The sequence below is a fragment of the Pelmatolapia mariae genome, linkage group LG10_11 (genome assembly GCF_036321145.2).
Source record: "Pelmatolapia mariae isolate MD_Pm_ZW linkage group LG10_11, Pm_UMD_F_2, whole genome shotgun sequence".
NCBI lineage: Eukaryota > Metazoa > Chordata > Actinopteri > Cichliformes > Cichlidae > Pelmatolapia > Pelmatolapia mariae.
In genome coordinates this window covers 32,787,721-32,809,896 of record NC_086236.1, presented here as the reverse complement: position 1 = coordinate 32,809,896, position 22,176 = coordinate 32,787,721, and the positions used below count along the sequence as shown (strand labels likewise).

The window sequence follows — 22,176 nt, the reverse complement described above, 5'->3', positions numbered from 1 at the left end:
TACAGCACTGAAAGTCAGTAGCATGAAACCAATATCTTAGTAACTGGAATAACTCAGAACGTATGAATTGTTTTCTCAGGGAAATGACGTTCAGTAACCATATGCTTGCAGTGTAAGAAGTGGTCAGTTAATTATTTAATTGACTACCATACATTAATCGTCGCTGAATCATGTTTTTGTGTTTTTTGTTTTTTGGTAAATGCAGCTTTTCCAGAAACTGTCAGAGATTTATTGCGCTATTTTAGGTCATATTAGTGTGGATAATAAGATGAATATACTGACACTAAATGGCCAAGTCCTTTGACAGGTGGTGTAATGAAGGCGATTTCTATCATTTCATCATTTATATTATTCTGTCTGTCTCTTTAAGGATTCAACTTGGTAAATAATTCACCTCTATAGCATGTACATATAAGAAAAGGCAGGTTGGAGTGAGGTCACATTATGATAACTTTTGTTGCACTTAGTGAGGTAACTAACTGACAAGATGACCTCGTGATCAACGGATGATAAAACTGATGATATTTGAATTCATTAATAATATCTGAGAACTGGACCAAGAACTTCCACAGCATGTCTTTTATCCTGTTTTCCTTCTCTCACCCCAACCGGTTGCAGCAGATGGCCCCGCCCCTCCCTGAGCCTGGTTCTGCCGGAGGTTTCTTCGTGTTAAAAGGGAGTTTTTCCTTCCCACTGTCACCAAAGCGCTTGCTCATAGGCGGCCATATGGTTGTTGGGTTCGTCTCTGTATGTATTGTTGTAGGGTCTACCTTACAATATAAAGCACCTTGAGGTGACTGTTGTTGTGATTTGGCGCTGTAAAAAATAAAATTGAGTTGAATTGAATTGAACTATTTGTGTAGGTTGTGCACCCCGACATTTAAAAGCTGCAAATGGATGCATCTCTCATTGGACTCCTTCCTAAAGACAATAACCTGCATAGGTGTTCTGTTCTCCTGCACCCAATGCACACATAGCAATATAACGGCCAACCAAGTATTAAACTGATTGTTAAAATAATTTTGTTTTTGGAAAATGTAAATAGTTCTAACAAATAAACAGAATTTCACAGGCCTAGGTAAATCAGGATGTGAAGCATCCTATTATGGATCTGTACTTCAAATTAATGAATGTTAGTAGTAACGACTGCTTCAACTAATTAAGTAATCTGTTATGATGCTTAATCACTAAAGCTCATTTACTACTTAATGCTCCTGTAGCTGTGTTTCCACACAAAGTCCAGATCATAACTGATCTCAGAACAGTGAACACTGAGCCAGCGGCAACTTTTCTCACTAGCTGCTCTCCTGTACTGTGAACAAACAGAGATTTATCCACAATATGCATGCACAAACCACCGGGAAAAGCTGCTGACCTCTCAGCCTGGAGCGCAGACGCATAAAATGCAGAGAGCTACAGTTTTGTATGAGTACAACACAAACTGAGCTTTTAGCGACAATAGTCATCTGCGACTGCAAGACGGCAGTAATTTAAAGGATGGATGTAAACAGGCGACATGCTTCATGACAGCGCTGTCTGAGATGAAAGAGAAGCGCGATGGCTTTACTTTGGTGTGTTTTAACTTATGGCTCTTTTTTGCAAGTGCTGCTTGTCTTGTTTGTCCTGATAGAACAACACTGCTTGAAAAGCATATAATCTATATTGTAAAAAACCTTAATTCATGAAAGTTGCAGCTTTCTTGTGCTGGTTCACTCTGCTCTCTGGTGTAAATTGGTGCTGAAGGTATTTTCAGCACCAATTTACACCAATTTAGAGACTATATGTTGAGCTGAGTTCACTTAGGCCTCAGTTAGATACTTTGGTGGGAGCCAAAGAAACAAATATTGTGCTTAAAATGATATGTCAGTATGTGTGCTATAGTCGTCCTACAGCATCAAGCTATGAAGGTTTTACATTAGTAGTCATTTTCAGCATCGCTCATCTAGCATTACATTTAATCACATACTGTTCTTCTGATGTTTTTCTCCACCATGTCCACAACCTGTGATCAGCTCTGTTATTCTGTAAGTGATATTTGATTAAAAAATGTTTGTATTTAGACTCCAGAAATAGTGAAATTGTATATAAGGACAGCATCACACAACTCTGTGAAGAGAAAAAAGTGTAACACCAATAGGTTTTCTGAGAATGTCTTCATGAACGTTGGTAACAACATCTTTGACTGAAAAGGGGAGTTTCACTCGTCCGGCCCACTAAAGATCAAAGCTAGCTTCTGTGGTTTAGACCTAATGCCCTAAAACACTGATTTTTGCATTGCATTCTTAGAGGGTGTTTTTATTTATGAATTATTGTTAAGAAAATAGCATTTAACATCTCTCTCAAACATACCCTTTATTATTTTTATTTATACAGTGAGCCAAGCAAAGCCACTATCTACGTATATTATATCCATCTGCTGGCAAGCTGCCCTCCTCCACTGTCCTCGATTCTTCTTTTGCTTATTCAGACACACAAAGACGAATGTTTCCTGCTTTGTTTTTAAATGATTGACTATATATAAACATTTTGTGACCTCTCACATTTATCTTGTGGCCCTTTGGTGTGTGCAAACCCCTCACTCCCCAGGTTGGATTCCTCAATCCAAACTAAATCCCATCCATTGTATTCCTGGAGCTTTATCACTTGTAACTTAACAGAGGAATGAAATCATTGTTTGCAATGTGAGATGCCACATGTAACAGACTGGTGCGTTTGCTCACCCAGCCTTGTTTTGGATATCAAAATAGAGAATAGCTCAGGAGATGCAGCCAGTCATTTCCTAATGAGCTGCTGGCAGGCTGGGACTGCTTTGCCCGTCCAAAATGAAAACACTGCCAGATAATTGGCCAATTTCATAACTGGGATGCTTTTTCTGGCTTAAGCTTCTGCGAATTAACGAGCTGACCATCACAATATCACGGGTCAGTTCAAATGAAAACAAAAAGACTGAAAGTGATGACACTACATGAAGCTAATGATGCCTGCCATTAGCAGGGAGAACTTTTCATTGTCACAGTGAGCTCCGACATGAGCTATGCAGTCTGCTTTGATTGCATCAAGAGTCAGCTGGCATTTAGTGAGAGAGACAGTTAGACTGACTAATATCTGTTAAATATATTTATATTTAAATACATGCAATGCTTTAGATGGGGTATTTGGCATGCAGACTGGAGCTCAAGGCTAACAACCAGTTATAAGTTTCTCCTATTGACCCTTCTACTGCGCATAATCAGCATAAACAAAAATATTAAATAGTTTGAACTAAACTGACTTGGAAAATGTTGTTGGGGCGGTCATGGCTCAAGAGTTGGCAGTTTGTCTTGTAATCGGAAGGTTGCTGGTTCGAGCCCCGGCTCAGAGAGTCTTGGTAGTTGTGTCCTTGGGCAAGACACTTCACCCGCTGCCTACTGGTGGTGGTCAGAGGGCCCGGTGGCGCCAGTGTCTGGCAGCCTCGCCTCTGTCAGTGCGCCCCAGGGCAGCTGTTAAAAGTTACAAATAATATGAATCCAAAGAATGAGATAAACTGTCTAGTGGTTATTTTCATACTCTCACTGTGTCTGTTGAAGCTGGTGACTAATCTTTTTTTCAAATGAGTCGTGGCTCTGACATCAATCAATGAGTTGCTGCAATGAAAGAAACTGTTCAGTCTTGAGATGTGACACCATGTTTCACAGTGACACTGATCTGTAATGTTTCTCATTGCTCTGTTTGGTTAAGGAATCCATTTCTGAGTTCAGATTGGACTTTTTTTTCCTTCATGACTGTGATAATCAAAGTTTGTCTGCAACTCCTAATAGGTGAACAACTTTTAGAGTTAGTCTAGGACAGGTATTAACATGTGAACTATTTTTTACATTTGATTTACAAGGCTACTTCTACTATTTGGAATCAGTGCCACTGGTATGAAAAGGTAGTGGGGATATAACATCCAGTTGGTATAAAGAACACAAAGTCAAAGTGTCTGTGTATAGCACTCATATACTTTATTGGATGCTGCTAAGCTTACCGGCATCTGAATCTAAATATGGTCACTCCTGGCTTCAAAATTCAGTTACATTCAATTCAGTTGTATTTAAATTGCACCAAATCACAGCAACAGTCACCTCAAGGTGCTTAATATTGTAAGGTGAAGACCCTACAATAATACAGAAAATGACCCCCTTTGTGTAAGCACTTTGGCAACAATGGGAAGGAAAAACTTCCTTTTCACAGGAAGAAATCTCCAGCAGAACCAGTTTCAGGGAGGGGTGGCCATCTGCCACAACCGGTTGGGGGTGAAGGGAGGGAGACAAGACAAAAGGCATGCTGTGGAAGAGAGCCAGAGATTAGTAATAAGTCATAATTAAATGCAGAGTGGTGTATAAACACATGGTGAGTGAACAGGGGTGAGAGAAGGAGAAATGCTCAATGCATTATGGGAATCCCCCGACAGCCTTGAGTCTATTGCAGCATAACTAAGGGTGGATTCAGGGTCACCTGACCCAGCGTTTACTATAAACTTTGTCAAAGAGGGGAAGTTTTAAGCCTAATCTTAAAAGTAGAGGGTGTCTGTCTGTCTGTCCAAATCCAAGCTTAGAGCTGGTTCCACAGAAGAAGGGCCTGGAAGCTGAAGGCTCTGCCTGTCATTCTACTAGTCCAGTCTAGAAGTAATAAATGCATGAACTAGTTTTTCAGCGTCACTCTGAGACAGGATATTTCTAATTTTAGAGATATTGCATGGATAGAAGAACACAGTCCTACATATTTGTTTAATGCGTGCATTGAAGGACATATCCTGCTCAAAAATGACTCCAACTGCATAACAGTGAAAATGTATGCTACGTCTTTTAATGATACTGGCTAAAGGAAGCATGTATAATGTAAACAGAACTGGTCCACACACTACCAGCTAACACTGTGTCTTCAAAATGCTAGAAAACTTTTAAGTACAGAAACCAATACTAATACTTTTATCTTAATCTTTTATAAACATGTGACATTTCTGTCTGTTTGCAAATCCAACTTTTGCCCTGAATCTTTTTGCACTCTCAGGAAGGTCATACCTAAACTAGTGACCAACTATTGTTTTGTTTGTTTGTTTTTAAAAGGAAATCAAAGGAAATTGAAAAACTTTAATCTAGCATAAAATATTCATGAAGCATATGGTGTAAATGTATATAGAGAGTGCGATGAACCCTATCTGCCCTCTTGAACACAGGCTGGATAGGTGCTTACTGTCATGACAGCATAGTCACAGAACTGAGGAAGAGGTAATGGAGTCGAAATAATGTCCAACAACAGTTGCATGAACAGCTGTAAGGTTGATTCATATCAGCTGTTGCATTTATTGAAGAGGCCGTTCTAAACAACTTCAAATGTGCTAAGCAACACCAGCTTTGAACTCCTTCCCCCAGACTGCCCACCTTTGCTCTTTGGCCTGTCCAGCTGGTCCAAAGCTCAGGCTAACAGGTGAGCAGGGCACTCACTGCTCCAACGACCCATTACACACAGTCTGTTTAACAACTGCCAATAGCTCATTACCTGCATGGGCTCTTTCACAGGCATACAGTTTTAACATAAGCTGCTGACTCAGTGCTGCTGTGCATGGTGGGCGTGAGGACAGTTGCTCACAAATGTTTAATGTTTTTTTCCTAAATAACCAAATACATTTTAAACAAAGCTGAATAGTTTGCAATCATTTTCCCAGAGGGACTCTGTCAGAAGATGAAGGCAACACTAACTGTTAAAATTAAACCTCCCCCTATTCCCTCTGAAACATTATTCCCCCTCATGGTCCAGCCTTGGATACCATCCCCCAGTGGCCCTCATTCACTCAAACTTCAAACCAACTGTCTCCCTCAGAGTGATGGGCAGGGGGGGCTATTGTTTTGTGATCAGCCAGAAAGTCAACACACAAGAGGATAGTCTGCTTTTGCAAGACACAATCACCAGCACATTATGGCTGAATGTTGTTCCTGGGGTCGCTGCATGTCCCTGGTCGTGCAGGAGGTATCATAAATAAAGAGAGATCCAGGAGAGTGAAAGAAAACAATGAGCCCCCAACCCCCTCCACCACCTTCCCTTGCTTCCAGCACTGTCTCTTCTCCCTATCAGCCACAGGCACATTGTATGTCAGAGGGCAGGGTGGGGAGAAACTGAAGCCAAGAGCAAGTAAGTAAGGCTAGGAGTGGAAACCTGGATCTCTGTAAGCCTGGTGAGTCCTGTCCTGGTCATTGTTGTCATCATTAGAGACAAAGAGACAGGAGACAAAGGCAGGATGAAAGAAATGGGGTCTGGCAGTGGTATATATATAAACGTAAATAATGAAAATAAGATTTTGTGTGTAATTCTTCTTGCGCTTTCTGCGTCAATCATGAAAGTCATAAATCCAGGTTGGGTTGGTTTAGCTGTGATAGCTCTGCTGCACGGGGACACAGGTAATCCAGCAATAATTTTCAGCGAACAAGGGATTGTGATTTCTCCCCCCGTTAGGGAAAGAGAAAGCCGAAATCATCTGTGAAGGGCTTTCTTCTAGTGCAGCGCTGCCTAGCCTACAGCCAAGCAATGTCCTTGCTTTCACAGGGATAAAGCCGTCTCTGACAATGATGGGAAAAAAGAATTGCTGATGGAGAAGAAAGAGGCTGAAGTGAAGCAGTGATGAAAGGGATAAGGCTGAATTCGTGTGTGTGTAGGTGTGTGTGTGCGACAGCTGAATAGTTGCACCTTTGTGTCTTTTGTGCGTCTTAATATGTCGCTGTGTTTCCATTGACACAGCTACATTTTTTAAATGTAATGACCTTAATTAATACTTTATATTTAAGGTTAAGTTCTGAATCAGTGGAGGTTTTCTAGCACAGCACTTATGTATGTTTTTGCTGTAACTTCTAATTCATATGTCTTAGTCTACCCTCTTACATATATTTCTTTTTTTCCTTTTATGAAATACTGTGAAAAACCTATTAGAAAATTTCACATAGAGACACAGCTTCCATCCTCACACTCGTCAGCATACTATTTGGCCACAGAAGCTGAAGGTCAGAATTCTTCATGGTTTAAAAAAGGTGAAATCTTTTGACTTCCCAAATTGGACTGGGAAATTACACGTGTGCTGAGGAAGCTGACAAATTTACAGCAGAACATTAAAGAGAGGTGAAGTCAATAACACTGATCATCTCATTACGGTCCAGTGACTTGCTTGGAAGTCTTGGGTTCTGACGTTCATGTAAATGTGAGCTTGATATCTACCATCCATCTAAACATCATTGGAGTCCAAATACACACATCCATTGTCCTGCCACTTCTGATTGCAACAGCCTCCCCCATGAGGACAAGGTGAAGCCACAACCAGAGCAGAGTGAGGGACAACACAATGTGACTGACAGTGAAGCACACATTACTCATTATGTTTTTTAAAGGTAGTACATTGCATTAGAAAGTAATTTGTTACACTGCTTAGTACATTACTACTGCATTGCACCTAACATGTACTGTCCCATAATTACCATTTAACAACATAAAGCTATAATACTACACACCATGCTGGTCCTAATGAGGACAGAAGCTTTAGTGTTTTAGTTTTGAGCCAAAGTCTGCAGCAAATGTGAAAACTAGCTCAAAGAGCACTTCAACTGCCGCGCTGATTGAAAAGTTACAGGTAGAAGCTACAATGCTGTATTTAAGATCAGAGTCTGACTGTTTGCCTGGAGAGAGCACACATTCAGCTTTAACATCACTCTGGGTTTTTCCCTACTTTGCGTTAGCATGCTGTCTTTGCAGATGCACAAAAGTCAGTGTGGTGTCATCAGCAGCTATCACTAGCCTGGGCTTATTTTACCATCACATTCTTCTCCTTCTATCCAATGAATTTAAACTTAATGCCAATTTTTCCAGCCCTCTAAAGTGTAGGTCAGCTGACTGTAAGGCAAGTAAAGAAAAAAGGTACTTTGATAATTGTTTTTCCTTATCTGCTGATCTTCAGATATGCACAACCTATGTAGCTCAAGTAGTACCTCTAACTTTATTAAGTGATTAAAAAATGTGTAACATACTCATCCCCATCTCACTGGTTATCTGCAGGAAGGATTTGAGGACTGTAGATGACCTAATGGATCTGCTGCCAGCATCCAGGTTTCAGATACCACTGATGGGTCAGAATTGTTTTGACAGTAAGATGGAGATGTAAGCAACACTGGTCAGGTGGTTTTAATGCTTTGGTTTATATGTGTATATAAATTCCTTCATGAGATTAAGTTCTCTTGGGGAGCTAATTGGAAATATGTTAGCATAAACCTCAGGTACGTCTTTCATAATCAAGACCGTCTGATACTCACGGAAATGTTCCTCTGTACTACACTTGCCAAGTCCAGTCATGTTACTGTGATAGTAAGACAGGACATATATATGTTGAATGGCCACATCTCACATCTTGGGGCTGGTCCTAGCAACAACAACCAATAAGATTTTATTTTTCACAAGACAAGGTAACGACACTTAGAAGATCAGTTATACAAATAGCATAAACTTAGCCAGCTACTGTATCTGTGACAAACTTTGATCATATCAGACAGGATGACTGGCCAACACAATGATCACCTTCGCCTCCAACTTGTTGAGTGACACACATCATTTGTATATTATTGCAATATTTGTATAATGCCATTTTTTGGATAGTATTTGGATAAAAAAATTTAAATGACTGACATTCTACTTTCCACCACATGGTAAATGCTAATGCAAAAACAAACTTCTTCAACATGCTAACGCCGTTAGTATCCATACTAACAGTGCTGTCATGATATGAAAATGTAAACCAGTCATTTCCAGCTGTTTTCCCTTTCGAGTGTTTGGACTAGGCTCTCACTCGTTATCTCACGTTTTCCCCCTTGAGACAGTAACGCTTAACCCTGACAGTCTATGAGGGGGTTTGAGGAGGAATGTCGGTGCCATTTTTCCCAGACTTTTTACATTTGTTCATCAGACAAGGAGACAGGTATGGAATCGAAGAAAGCTTCTAAAGGGACCTTAAAGGCTTATTCAAACTGGAGATGAGAATAATAAGAGATTATTGCAGCATGAGTGCCTCTTAAATTCATGTATTTGTTGGTTAATTGGAGCTCAGGGTTTCATAGATCTGATTTCAGTTCCGGTAATAAAATTATCTCTCTTCATCACAATGTAGACTCCCGCTATAAGTTTCATAGAGAGAGAAAAAAAAAAAGCTATGTAAATAAAGAGAAAAACAAATGGAGACAGAACAAACTACAAAATGTAGTTCAAATGTAACTCTTGTTCAAGTTACATTTGAACAAAATGTAACTTCTGGCAGCACGTTTAAACCTTACAACAACAAAACAGCAACAAATGTTATAGTAAAAAAAAAAAGAAAGAGAGAAAGAAAGAAAGAAAAATTGACACATAATACATTTACTTCAACCCCAACATCCTGAGGGAATACTTATTTAACCCAAGTGGGAAACTACATTATGAAATTAAGTTTTACCACCCAGCTACATATATAACATACGTACAACTAGGGATGGGTATCGTTTAGGTTTTATCCGATACCGGTGCCAAACCGGTACTTTTGAAACGGTGCCGGTGCTTAAACGGTGCTCTAACTGGAGCTTAAAGAATGGAGAACACAAACTTTGTCCAAAAACCTCTCATGTTTTTATTTTTAGCAGTCTCTTTTTTTCTGCAAAATGATAACCAAGTTAGCCTTTTCTGTTGATACAACATACCTTCTTTGGTTGGAACTGGTGCTTAAACAATGGAAAACACAAACTTTGTCCCAAAACCTCTCATGTTTAGCTGTTTTTTTTGTAAAAAGATAACAATGTTAGCCTTTTCTGCAGCTATAGGGCATATATGGTATCACTCTATCAAACTAGAAGACAGCCGCATGTAACTACGACGGTGTTTGCTAGTTCACCTTACATACATTAATTTAATAACGTGGTTAGCCTACTCAACGTAAATTACATGCGAACAACATTAAGCTACTCACCCAGAGAAGAACGGCTGCTGCTGCCATCATCATCCGTCATCATTTCTGCTACACTGGCAGGGCTAGGGGCCAGGACTCTCCTCTTCGGGTTCTTGGGGGATGTTGCTAACTCCGGGTCCGATAACAGGCACCACACCCGCAGTAGATGTGCTCGGTGTGAGGTCTTGCAGCAAGCTATCAAATACGGTGCATTTCTCGGTTTTTAAAAAACCGCTATGCGTCGCCAGGTGTTTCATCAGATTCGAGGTGTTATCTCCTTTGCACAGTATCACCTTAAAGCACTTGTTGCAGGCTGCTGAGTTTGCATCTTTTGCTGTGAAGTACAGCCAGACTTTTGACTGCTTCGCCTTGGGCATTTTTAATCTGTAGCTCTGCTCTAAAAGAATGTACACACCTGGGCCCGCCTACTATCCTTGAAAAGGTAAAATGATTGGCTAGAATCCAAAGTGTATGACATTTCAAGAAAAAAAAAGCACCGAAATAAAGCACCAAAATATAGCACCGAAATGTGCGCTGCTTTTCGGTCTGGTTACTACCGTTTATGTCAGAACCGGTGCCATAATGGCACCGGATACCGGTACCCATCCCTACGTACAACTGAAAGCTCTTGGTTCCACAGTTTTCAGTGCACTATTTCTACAGAACATTGCTCTTTATCTGGTTGACTCATTCCTACTGATGTGTACTAGTGACCTCTTTCTCTAGGAGATGGTGACCTCCCAGCCATCCATGCATCCTGACAAACAGCCCGGACTGTTGTCTGATCAACTGGAAGCTGGAACTCCACCCAATATAACAGCAAATAGAGAAAATAGGGCAAGTAACTAGTGGTAGAATGAGGGGTGACATTATAGGTGTATACAAACTCAAGAAAATACTCTGACCCGTGTGTCCTTTTTCTGGTGGGACTGTTCTCAGTAAATCCAGAAATGCTTGGTTGTACAGAATTGTCCTGTGGTCTGGAAGGAGTTGTTCCAGTCTTCTTCTAAAAACAGTTTGAACAGTTCTGCTCATCTCTGACCTTAGGTAAAGCTCACGTACAGTATCTTCATAGATAGAGTATTAGATTATTTTGCATTAATTACACGTGTATGCCAAATTTTCATGGGAATGTTTCTAAATGAAATATCAGATGATGTATTTACAAAAAAGTAAAGAATCTCAAACTCATGGGTCACTAATCTCAGCAAACCACTGCAGGAGTTACAAAAACAACCAAAATGTATTCAGAGCTTTATTTGTGATGAAGAACCCTGAAGAAATGTAATCAAAGAAAACATTAAGACCACAATCAACTGTGAGCACTGCAGTCTGAAACCAAAGTGGTCTGAATAGCATTGATCTTCCCTCCTGTTTGCACATGTGCTCTCATGCTCTTTCATTTTCATTCACAGTGACCTTTGACACAATGAAGGTATACTTACAAGTCTTATTTGATCTGTCACTGGAGGCTAGGACTGGCAAACAGTAAAAGGCTACACTTTTAGTGGACCACTGTGATATTGTATGCACTCAGTATTGTGCTATAGTTTGCCATCTCCCATTAAAATGAGAATGTCTGCTGTGAATGTTATTTTGCTTTATTAGATCAATTTGCGGTTCTAACAAATGAGCTAGCTGTGTGTATTCATGGTGTAATTACTTTCCCTTTCCAATTTGCCAGACAACACAGCTCTGCCCTGGAAATATAATGGATTTTTTTTGCATGAAATATAGCTAAAGTAATAACAGAATATTAGCTTACCTCTCCACAGGAGTCCAGTGAGATGGGGGGTCAATTTCAATGCAGGAGACTGGCAGTCTGTTCGTAATCACTGTGTAAAATCTAGCATTGTCTGATCTGTCTATGTGTGTGATTACTGCTCCCTGGAAGTGGATATGACGAAACAGGAGTATGAAATGGCAAATTATTTCAGGTTGTAGTCTCTCATTTCAGTCTCACAGATTTTGTTTTTGGCTTCCTGGTTGCATCCTTAGAAAGATGTGATCTGCAGCTCTCTTTACAGCAAAATTGGTTTCATAAGCTTTTTTTTTAGTCCTTTTTACACTTTTAAATTATTAATATCCAATTGAAATTACTGAAAGTATTACTTTGCTAGTTGGAAATACTATGCATGTTACTGAATCACTGCCTTTCCTTTCCTTCATGTAGTCCTACTGAAAATAAGGCAGCTAGCTGCTAGGCATGAATGGCTTCTGTCACACACCGTAATAGCTGGTACGAAAGGCCGGGGCTGCCTGTTAACGCCAGGTGAGAGAAGGAATGGAGTCGGAAGAGCTTGTATGTGGAGGAGAGACAATTTTGTTCAGGCTCTCTAGGGTATGTGTGTTGTGGGGAGGGCCATAATTGCAGTTGCCACTTCACCAACCCACCTCCCCGCTACCCTGCCACCTCGCAGCCCCAGTGCAGAATGGGAGAATTGGAAGAGTCATTTCATCTCACAGGAAAGGAATGGATGGGAGCTCTGTGGGGTGGGGAAGCAGAGGAGGCTAAATTACAGAGCAGCACAGTGCGCTAGCCGGCTGTGGGCTCTGACCCTTTGTCCTGACACCACTTGGTGCCTGAGAAAAAGACTATTTTGAACAAGGTGCGCATCTTCTGCCAGAAACTGCAGAGGTTGGGCACAGTAGCATCCTGCATAACTTCATACAATCCTATACTGCAGTCATGTGAAAATTGCATTGTTCAGTAGAGAAACAGAAATGACTTTTTCACGGTTTATTTGCAAATATATTACTAAATGTATTAATAAAAGAACAGCAACAGTTTAAAGTCATGAACAACACTCGTTACTACAAGCTTTGGCTCTAAAATTGACCACATCACAGTAAGTCCAGTCTTGTCAGGTCAGGTAATGCCATTCATTACTTGCCATTATACCAATAAGCTCTCTCAGCTAAACCACAGGTGGGGGCATAGGAGGTCTCTGCTACACAGTCAATAGAGACAACAAACCAGAAATATAGACACCAGACATCTTTGACAAAGTGAGGAGCAGCGAGCTTGTTTTTGTGTAGGAGAGAGCAACAAAATGAATATCATGATGTGTCAAAGATAAGACATCTTTTAGTAACATTAGGCTGAATTTTATTCCAGACATTTTAGAAACCAAGGAAATATGTTTCAATCCTGTCAGTGAGGAAAGTGATGCATCAGAGGCAACATCAATCCTCAAAACACCTCTCCAGTGTTCTCAGGAATCAGTCGCTCAAGAAAAGAAAACCATGGTTTAAACTACAGCCACGGCTGTTCCAAAACCCAGTGGAAGAGATTAAGTAAAGAGGAGAGTAGAGTGACACCAATGCTGTAATATATTTCAAGGTTTGCTGAAGCTCTTACGGCTTAGTGCCAATACAAACGCATTCAGGATTCCTCCATGTCCTCGTCATCTCACAAATTGAAAGGACAGCCAAGTCATAAAATGCAAAATTGTTGTCCGTCATTCAAAATAACCGCTTTTATTACCCATTTTGGTCCTTCATCATAACCAGTTTCTGCTGTTGGTGACCCATTCAGCTACTGTCTTCAGAGAGACATCCACACAGCTTATAGTACAAGTGCCAAACCTCATCCCCACTCATTACAGAATACAGTCAGTATATGAAACCCACTGGATGGTTAACCCCAGCAGATAAACAAGAGCTTAATGTTTGCTTTGACACCACAATCTGCCCCTCTCATCATAATGTGTGGTGGCAAACAGACGGGACGGCCAGCCCTGTCATATACCCCTATCAGTTCGTATATATGCAGAGAGCGTTGGAGAAAGCAGAAGGTGCGTCTCGCTTCACAGCCCTAAAATTAATGGTTGGGGCGAGGGGTGGGGGTGGGGGGGTGCTCTCAATATAGAGTGATGGCAAAGAAAGAGGTCTCTTAGAAGAAGTGGAGATAAAGAAATGGATTCTTATAGGAGCAGAGACAGTAGAGAGACAATAGAGCTCTAGTCGGAATGGAAATCCACTGGATCTCTTGCCCATATTTCCTTTTATTCACACTGTGGGACTGAATCCAAGTTGAGAAAAGCCAGCAAGAGAAACAGGAAATTAGTTGCCCACCTAATAGCTGGACTGCTTTACCACCTCCCCCTCGTATTTTTTCCTCTTTTTTCTTTTCATCCCTGAGGGAAGTTGGATAACAGCCATTCCCATTGAAAGGTGGATCAATAAAGAGATATATTGTCATCTTAGAACGCCACCCTCCTAATCAATTAAACTATACTAGAATTCGTTCATTGGATCCTCTTGAGGGGGTTGTCCTCTTATTACCCATTATGAGTTTAAAAAAAGGTGCAGCCATATGGGGGTCTCATTACTAGAAATGGAGAAGAAACCTTGAAAAGGCTCAAATGTCTCGCTATAGATGCAGATGATAAGCATTTAATGGCATTTCAAGGTAACAATGATTTCACCACGAGTGGTTCTGCCTACCGAGATTATAAGCAATAGTCTTAATGACTTATTCTCCCTGCTCTGCTGCATCATCAGATATAGGGGCATATGCATGTGACTCAGAATGTACAGAGTGCCTCCTAGGCAGTGTGCCACTGATTCCATCTTAATAGTCTGTTATTTTCTGCTTCAAGTTTTGTTAATGGTTTAGCAGTGGCTATTTCCAACTTAAAAGTGTTCTCTCATGGTTAGCCTTTCAGGGATTTTAAAGGTACTTTAAAAGATGAACTTGCATTGTTGAAAAAACATTTTTAGCTTTAAATCAGAGCTCAAGTTTGGGGCAGCTAAATAGCAATTATTTTAAGCATTTGCACATTTGCACTTAGCCAATGAATTCACAGGAGGCTAATCTCTGACATCAACAGCTGTGGGCGTATATATCTGAGAGACTTTTACTTTCCCTCTTCCTCAGCTTTATCAGCTCTTGTAATTGTAGGCATGCAAAACTGCTCCTTGAACACTCCCAGCAATATCAGCACTGCCATCACTGTTTTTATACATTAATGGTGATTTATAGCCAGTAAGGAAGTGGTTCTGGTAAAGGATGTTGGCCATTTCTCTGTGGGAAGAACAATACATCAGTTCATATGGTCTTTTAAGCACGAAAATAAGGAAAATCTTGTTTGCCTTCCAGTAACGAACAGGAGAAAATTATGTTGGCAAATTCGAGAAAAGAAAATACCAAGGTTTGCCATGTGTAGCGCTCCATCTTTACATCAAAAAGTCATGAAATTAGATGAGACGACCCAAGAGCAAGAGATGGAGGAAGGCTGTGAAATAATGTGACAAAGAACTAAAAGTACACATGCAGCTAATTTAAAAAGCAGGAAGTAAAACTAGGTTTAAAAAAAAAACAAAGCAAAACAAAACTATCCTTCAAAGTTAAACAATAAAACAGTACAACAAAAACTGTAATTGGCAGCACAACTCAAAATATAATAAGAATGCTCAACTCAAAAACACAACCACACCCTGGGAATATCATATCATGTGGACTATCAGTGTCTCAATGTCTACTGTGTCTTTATTTGTTCAACTCTAAAAGTGGAAAACTGGAACACAATGCATATGATGAATATGATGCGTTCTTTAAAAACACAACAATAAATCCACCGATTGTACTTACAATGGTCCTCTACTAGCCATGTACTGGCTCCTTAAAATGACCCTCATTTTAAAAGACACAAAGAAAGAACAAAATATGTCATTTTCCATTTAATGGACATCTCCAAGGTCATTTATTGTTCTGTCCTCAGAGGTGAAGAAGTCAGTCACATATATAGACATCCTTGGACAGGAAGTAATACATTTCTACATGACACTTCATGAATCATCAGGTTTGACCTACAACAATGCTGCTTAAAGAAGAAGGATGAAGCCAAAAGAAATTGTATATTTTTAAAGAATTAATCAGTCTCCACAACTACTCGATGCCATTGGGACAGCTTCATATACTGAAAGCACTCTTTAGAAAACCCGTCATGGTGATAAGTGCAAGATATTAATTTTCCTTAAAATGACAAAGCACTGATAGTTTGTTGTTTGCATCACACATGCATGCAAAATGAGCTCTGTCTCATCTTAAATAAATGAATAGGCTTTTAAATAACAAGTCTCTTTCCTTTTGATTATTTTGGAGCTTATATGTAAATGATATGTGTGTGGTACGTTGGTCTGAAAGCCTTATTTGGTTTCCATAAATTGATGTTTGGGGGATACTTGATATTTCTCATTCTTCTGAAAGGCATTTGAAAGCCATTCAGAGTGGAACAGTTAAACGGCCTGCAGAAACAGTGCAGCCTCGGCCAAAAGAGGGGAAAAAAAGATCCTTCATACATCATAGGCTCCTTTCACTTAAAGTCATTAGTTTATTTATAAATGTAGGCTCAGCTGCCCAGTGCATTACTGAATATGACGATACGTTTGTCTTGAAGCGTGCTTGCCATGTGCTGAATTCAACTCTTTCAGTGGATCTGTTCTAAACAACTGTGGAAACACTCTTTTTTATTTGGATTGACATTTATTGTTTGTAGATTCCAGAGACTGTTCAAACACTGGCTGGTCTAGAGGTAGGGCAATGAAAAGTCTCCTGCCAACCAAACCATCAATTAGCCTCCATATATTATAGAGGCCGTCTTTTCCTATGCTGCCAGGAATGCCAGGAAATGTTTTAATGCTGGCATTTCACAAAAGTTGACTCTACGTGGCCTTTACAATGCTTTCAAATGAATAGCAAAAATTATGCCCTTTCCACACGCAAATCTTTGTGTGTGGAAAGGGCAAAATTTTGTGGTCTACGGCTCAGCTGCAAATGTGTTGCACAGCACCAATCCACACTGATGGGCTGTCATTGTAATTCAGTTCCTAATGTGGATAATTAGTCTGAATTCATGGAGTGCTTGATTCCACTGACAGCTATGCCAAATGTTTGATGAAAGCACCAAAGTAGCAGCATCAGTCACAGACAAACGGAAATGCGTTTAAGTGGAGGGCCTCATCATGTTTTATTCAATCACAGAGCAATGCTCAATTAATCAGTTTCTGCAATTAAATTAAACATGTACATGCATAAAACACGAAAGAAATATCAGGGGTGTTTAAGTGGCGCTTGCTTCTCATTTTTCCTGTTAACCCAAAAAGAGAGAATTTATTTTCAGCCCTCTGCAGCAGACACTGTGACCTTACTGATGTGGAATTATTTCTGTTTCATGCAATGCTGAGAACACAGCGAGACAGAATGTGTTAAAGCTCAACTTAGTATGCGCAGCTTGATGCAAACCACCATTCAATGCATTTCTATAAATGTCAAGAGCTGTGTGTTTACCAGGTCTTTCTGACCCCTAATATTTATTCAGCTCAACAGCACTCTAGCCAATCATTCCTTATTGCAGAATTGTGGCTCTTAAGTCAACTTTCATTGGCTGCAGTTTGCCGTATCTCCTGGCACATGTAATATTGCTTTTCGCTTTCCATCAGTTGCAGGCAGAGCCTGTGCTCAGATAAATAGTGACATTTTGCAGCAGTGTGGGGGGCTTGTTTGCATCTTTTAGTGCCTGAGTCATTTCTATCGCCTTATTTGTATACATAGCATCACAGTCGGCACAATCAAAGGTCCTACACATGTAAGAGAAATTTGCATTTGGATTCAAACTATTGCCAAAATCATTTATGCCTGTGTGTTTAGATAACAGCCATGAGATAAAAGCTGACATTTGCGCCTCATTGAGTATTATGAGTTCAGTTTAAGAAAAAAGGTGGTTTCTGAATGAATGCAAAGATCATGAATCTTTGCAGCACTACGTTAGCATTCATGCTCTTCATAGCGTATTCAAGGATGCAAAATATTCATATATATAACTATATAGATGTAAGATAAAGTGTCCAAGCTGTCTTTGATTGCATATTATACATCTGGACTTTTTTGAACACCATGGTAACTTCTTCTCAATGCTGAGGAAAATTCACAGCTTGAGTGGGAAACATCTTACCAGCGCATGGAGGACACAGAAACGGAGTAACAGAGAAAAAGTACAAAACTGCTTGGATTACTTGTGGGATTCTGTATTGGTTACTCGTCTCTAATCTTCTTCTAAATTACAATTATAGCCAAAATACAATCTGACGAAACACTAACCGTATCTACTTTTCATGTCCATATCAAGCACACTGAGTAATCACTCACAGTAATGGCTGAAAAAAAAACCAAGTAAATATTTCCACTAGTAACTTTTGCTATTTTATTATTAATCCAAGCAGATGTTATGGGAGTTACGAGAAGGTTCACAAACGTTTTGCTTCAACTGTAGTTGCCTCTGTTGTGTCTCTAAGACCCTGAAGTTTATTTGAATCTGAATTTAACATAAATGACTAACTGGTCATGGTCCTATCGTGTTTTGTTGGTTAGAAGGGATACGAACATTACATACATAGCCTGACAAGGTTTCACTGTAATGGTCCCTCGGAGGCTCCCGCAACATACGCATTGAAATTGAGCGCACTGGCCCTTTAAGAGAATGGTACTGGAGTGGTAAAGTTAGTCGGAATTAAACAAGGATGAACCGGAGGCATGCTGAGTCTGCCTTCAGCATACTGTTACAGCAGGCTGGAGCTTTTGTCACAGCTGAAAGAACCGACAGCTTAACTGAGATGTGCTTTTGTTAATAGTGTAGATTCTCTCTCTCTCTATAGATAGATAGATAGATAGATAGATATTCCGGAGTCGAAACTATTAGATGTGGTGCATAAAAATCCTGACAGGTTGAATGATTTCTGTAACCAATCATTCGCATTTTGTTAGGTCAGTCAACAAAATGACTGACCTAACAAAAACATACCGGCTCCACTGGCATTAACACAGCTGTTTTTTAATATTCATTTTCCAGTGATTACCCTCTTAAAGATATGCTTCTCTAACTTATCAATTTATAATATAGCCGTAGGCATTGCATCAGGTTGCTTCATCAGAATTTTATTTTGAAAGCACAAGCGGAAGCCGGTAATGCCATTGTGGCCACTGTTACCGTGGTGCGCTTTGGCTCCGGGAGCGCACTGTTTGCTGCTGAGGCTCAGTGCTGGTGGCGGAGCGACAGAGAGGGACGGAGCAGTGACACACATGGAGCTGAGCTTTTAACAAAGTGGACGTTTCCTCCTGGTACGATGACTCCGGCTACTTTGGGGCTGTTTTTCTATAGGACTAAGCCCTGATGAATGTTTCTCCTCTGTTAAAAACAAACAAAAAGAGGAAAAAACGGGACTCATTGACCGGGCGCTGCCTTCCCTTCACTCTCAGCCGCCCCTCCGATCATCACCTGCAGCTTGCTTTGTACGACACTAAGCGCAGATTTTGCAGAAGCGTTGAGGGATTAAAGTTTGAACTTATGGTTTATTTGTAGAGCGGCTGAGATGCTGCCTGCGGAGTCCGCTGCTAGTTGCTGACATTTCATATCATAGGCTGGCGCTCATTTGTGGGTCTGTGTGGAAATTATAAGTGCTGCTGCTGCTGGACAGCCTAAAGACTGCCACCAACCTTATCTACCTATGTGCACATTTGTATAATGGAGTACCGTCCGGCTCTGGTTCCCTTACTGGTTGTATTTGCACTCGGAAGTTTGGCATATGGTAAGTTTTAAATTGCTTGTTTTGTGGTTATGGTTAACAAATAAACAAACAAAACACTTGTACAATGTCCGTTATAAAGTTTACAAAGTTACTATTTCACATCAGTCAGCTGATCTTGTAGGAAGCCCCCCTTTATGTCAGCATTTGTGCATAAGTGAGTAATCCTCCTAGATGATGTCACTTAAAAGGCCACTTAGGAACAACAGACAGCAGAGTAGCCCATATGCAGCTTTACTGTGTGACCTGCCCAGGGGATACTGGATTATCACCAGCATCTGCTCCCCACAGAAATCTGACTTTGCTGGCTCATTTATCTCCAGCATTGGGCCCATTAGATGAACATATATTATGGGCACAATGCAATTGTGAAACAAAAACCCTTCAGTTCCTTCTCCGCTACTGTAAGTGAGTGTGGCAGGGTTGAAAGTTTGAGTCCCTCTGTGGACAGCATTGCTAAAAAATGCATGCTTTCTTGCTACTGTACAAGGTTTGGTGGAAAAAGCCTTTACCAGCTGCTGCTGCATGTAAAATGTTAAGCAGCTCCTCTATGTCCCAGTCTGTGTGGTGGAGAGTACCAAACAGTGTAGGTTTAAGTGTCACCGAATCCCTGGATATAAATGTATGATGCACAATATTGGCTTTTGCTGTTTCATGACTCTGCCTTCAGACGTATGCATATGGTGCTTTTGAGTTCAGCTTTCAGAAGCGAAATCTGCCACATACGCACACTACGAGTCATAGTATGGCTCTTTCTTGTAGACAGACACCTCTGGGATGATAGAGACATGTTTAAATGAGACTGCTGGATCCTCAGATCCTTCATCAATCACACGTGTATAACTGAAATTGCTGCCAGTTGGCTACAGGCTCTTTGTCAACATACATGCATGTCTGTGTTCAGCACAGATGAACCTCCATGTGCGATGTACTAAAGCAATGTTTTTTGACACAAGTGGGATGATATCGTTTGTGACAGTGTGGTGTCTTTGGGCCCAGCCCCACTGCTGAGGCTCCCTTTTACAAGCCTGTAAACATTGCCTATGAACTCAGCATCTGTGAAAGTGCTCCTTCACTGACTCCAGATGCTCCTCTGGGACTATAAAGGCTGGATTAAAGCTGCTTATTTTCACTTTAGCAAACACATGGTGAGTTAAATAAAAGAGAACTGTACCGACTGTACTGTTTTTAGCAGCAGACTTTTTTTTCCCCCGTCGGTAAATTTACATTTAAATGTGTGTTCTTGTCACACTCTGATACTGTTATACAAAGTGGCATAGATTAAAAGGAAGAAGAAGCTTCAGATCAGTGCCAGCACAGATATATGTGGAGAAGAAGATGCAATGAAGAAGAGTTTAGGAATGATTCTCCATCCCTCGTCTTTGTGTGAAGGGGCCGTTCATGCGGAGCCAGAGTCACAGAGTCTGGTCTCAGACTGTTTTTCCAGTAATATGACACTGGAATCTGCCAATCACCGCTGTCACTATCAGTCACCACGATGACCTCAGGAAACTCTTCTCCAATGACTGTCAGTGACTCATGTGTTTACAATGTACTTTATTGATGTGACTTCAAGGCAGGAGCTGAAAACAGCTGCTTTGTTGCGATGTGGATGTCCTCACCAGACTAGTTGCCAGATGAAATAGCCGACACCAAACCTAGATAACCACTCTGTAATTACAGTCTGAGCACACAGCTCAATTTCCTTTAGGGAGGGAAGTACCGTGGGGTGTAATGTGGCTGAAATAGCACAATTACCGAGATGCCCATTGTTTAAAACCCTTTCTTCTGTTTCTGGCAGTTGTGCATTTTGCGCACAAGGCTTTTCAGACATGCTGTCAGCCTCAATGAGTTACAGTGGAGGAGGTTTGGAGGGGTTTAATGGATTGATCAAGGACAGTTTGACAGGAGTTATAACTGCTGCTGAGATTGTATTGAGACGTCTGAGTAGTCCTCTTTAAAGTTGGGGCACAACCACTAGATCCTGGTGGCAAAAAGACCAGTTCACTCTAAAACCAAAACCATGTGAATGACTAAACTGAAAGTAAAAAGATGTGTATTTTTATTTCTCCGAGTTTCTAAGATGTGTCCCACAGAGATGAATGTGCTGTTTGAAAAATGCTTTTTGCACAAACCCATGGACGTACTAATGCACACTGATACAAAACAGTTCTTGTGAATTCTTTTGGCAGTCAGTAATCAGTACAGTGTTTCAAAAATGAGATAGCACCGTTCCATTTAGGTGGCTATTCAGATGGAAGCCCAGCGCGAGACTTTTACCAGCTGCACTCCACATTGTAAACCCAGATTTACTTTGTTATTTTTATATGTTACAGTCATCACCGCCGACTGGAATGGCTCATAACAGCACTCCAATATGCAGTAGCTCATTTTGTTTTTGCTTTTGGAATATTGACAACATTCTTTTTTCTGCAGAAAGAAAAAAGACACAAAAAGCTTTGTAGTCATTTCCGAGAACAAACACGCACTCGCACAGTGAGCGTACCTTCCTCCTCCCCCCACCTGCCTGCCCATCTGTTCTGCACAGATCAATTAGGCTGTCAATACATTCAAGCATGATGCACTGAAATGAGGCACAGTGTAGCATTCAAGCTACAAGAAGATCC

General features: G+C 40.6%; 1 protein-coding gene across 4 annotated transcripts in view; it reads left to right on the top strand.

The window, feature by feature from the left end:
* Positions 1-22,176, top strand: part of robo3 (roundabout, axon guidance receptor, homolog 3 (Drosophila)) — a 158,805-nt gene that overhangs the window by 49,313 nt on the left and 87,316 nt on the right. The window contains exon 1 of one of the 4 annotated variants that reach the window (XM_063485608.1): positions 19,019-19,552. The exons of the other annotated variants lie outside the window; for them this stretch is intronic. Coding sequence (XP_063341678.1) covers positions 19,489-19,552 — 64 coding nt within the window. The 5' untranslated portion in view covers positions 19,019-19,488. Of the gene's footprint in view, positions 1-19,018; positions 19,553-22,176 lie in introns of those variants that run through there. 4 annotated transcript variants of the gene reach the window in all.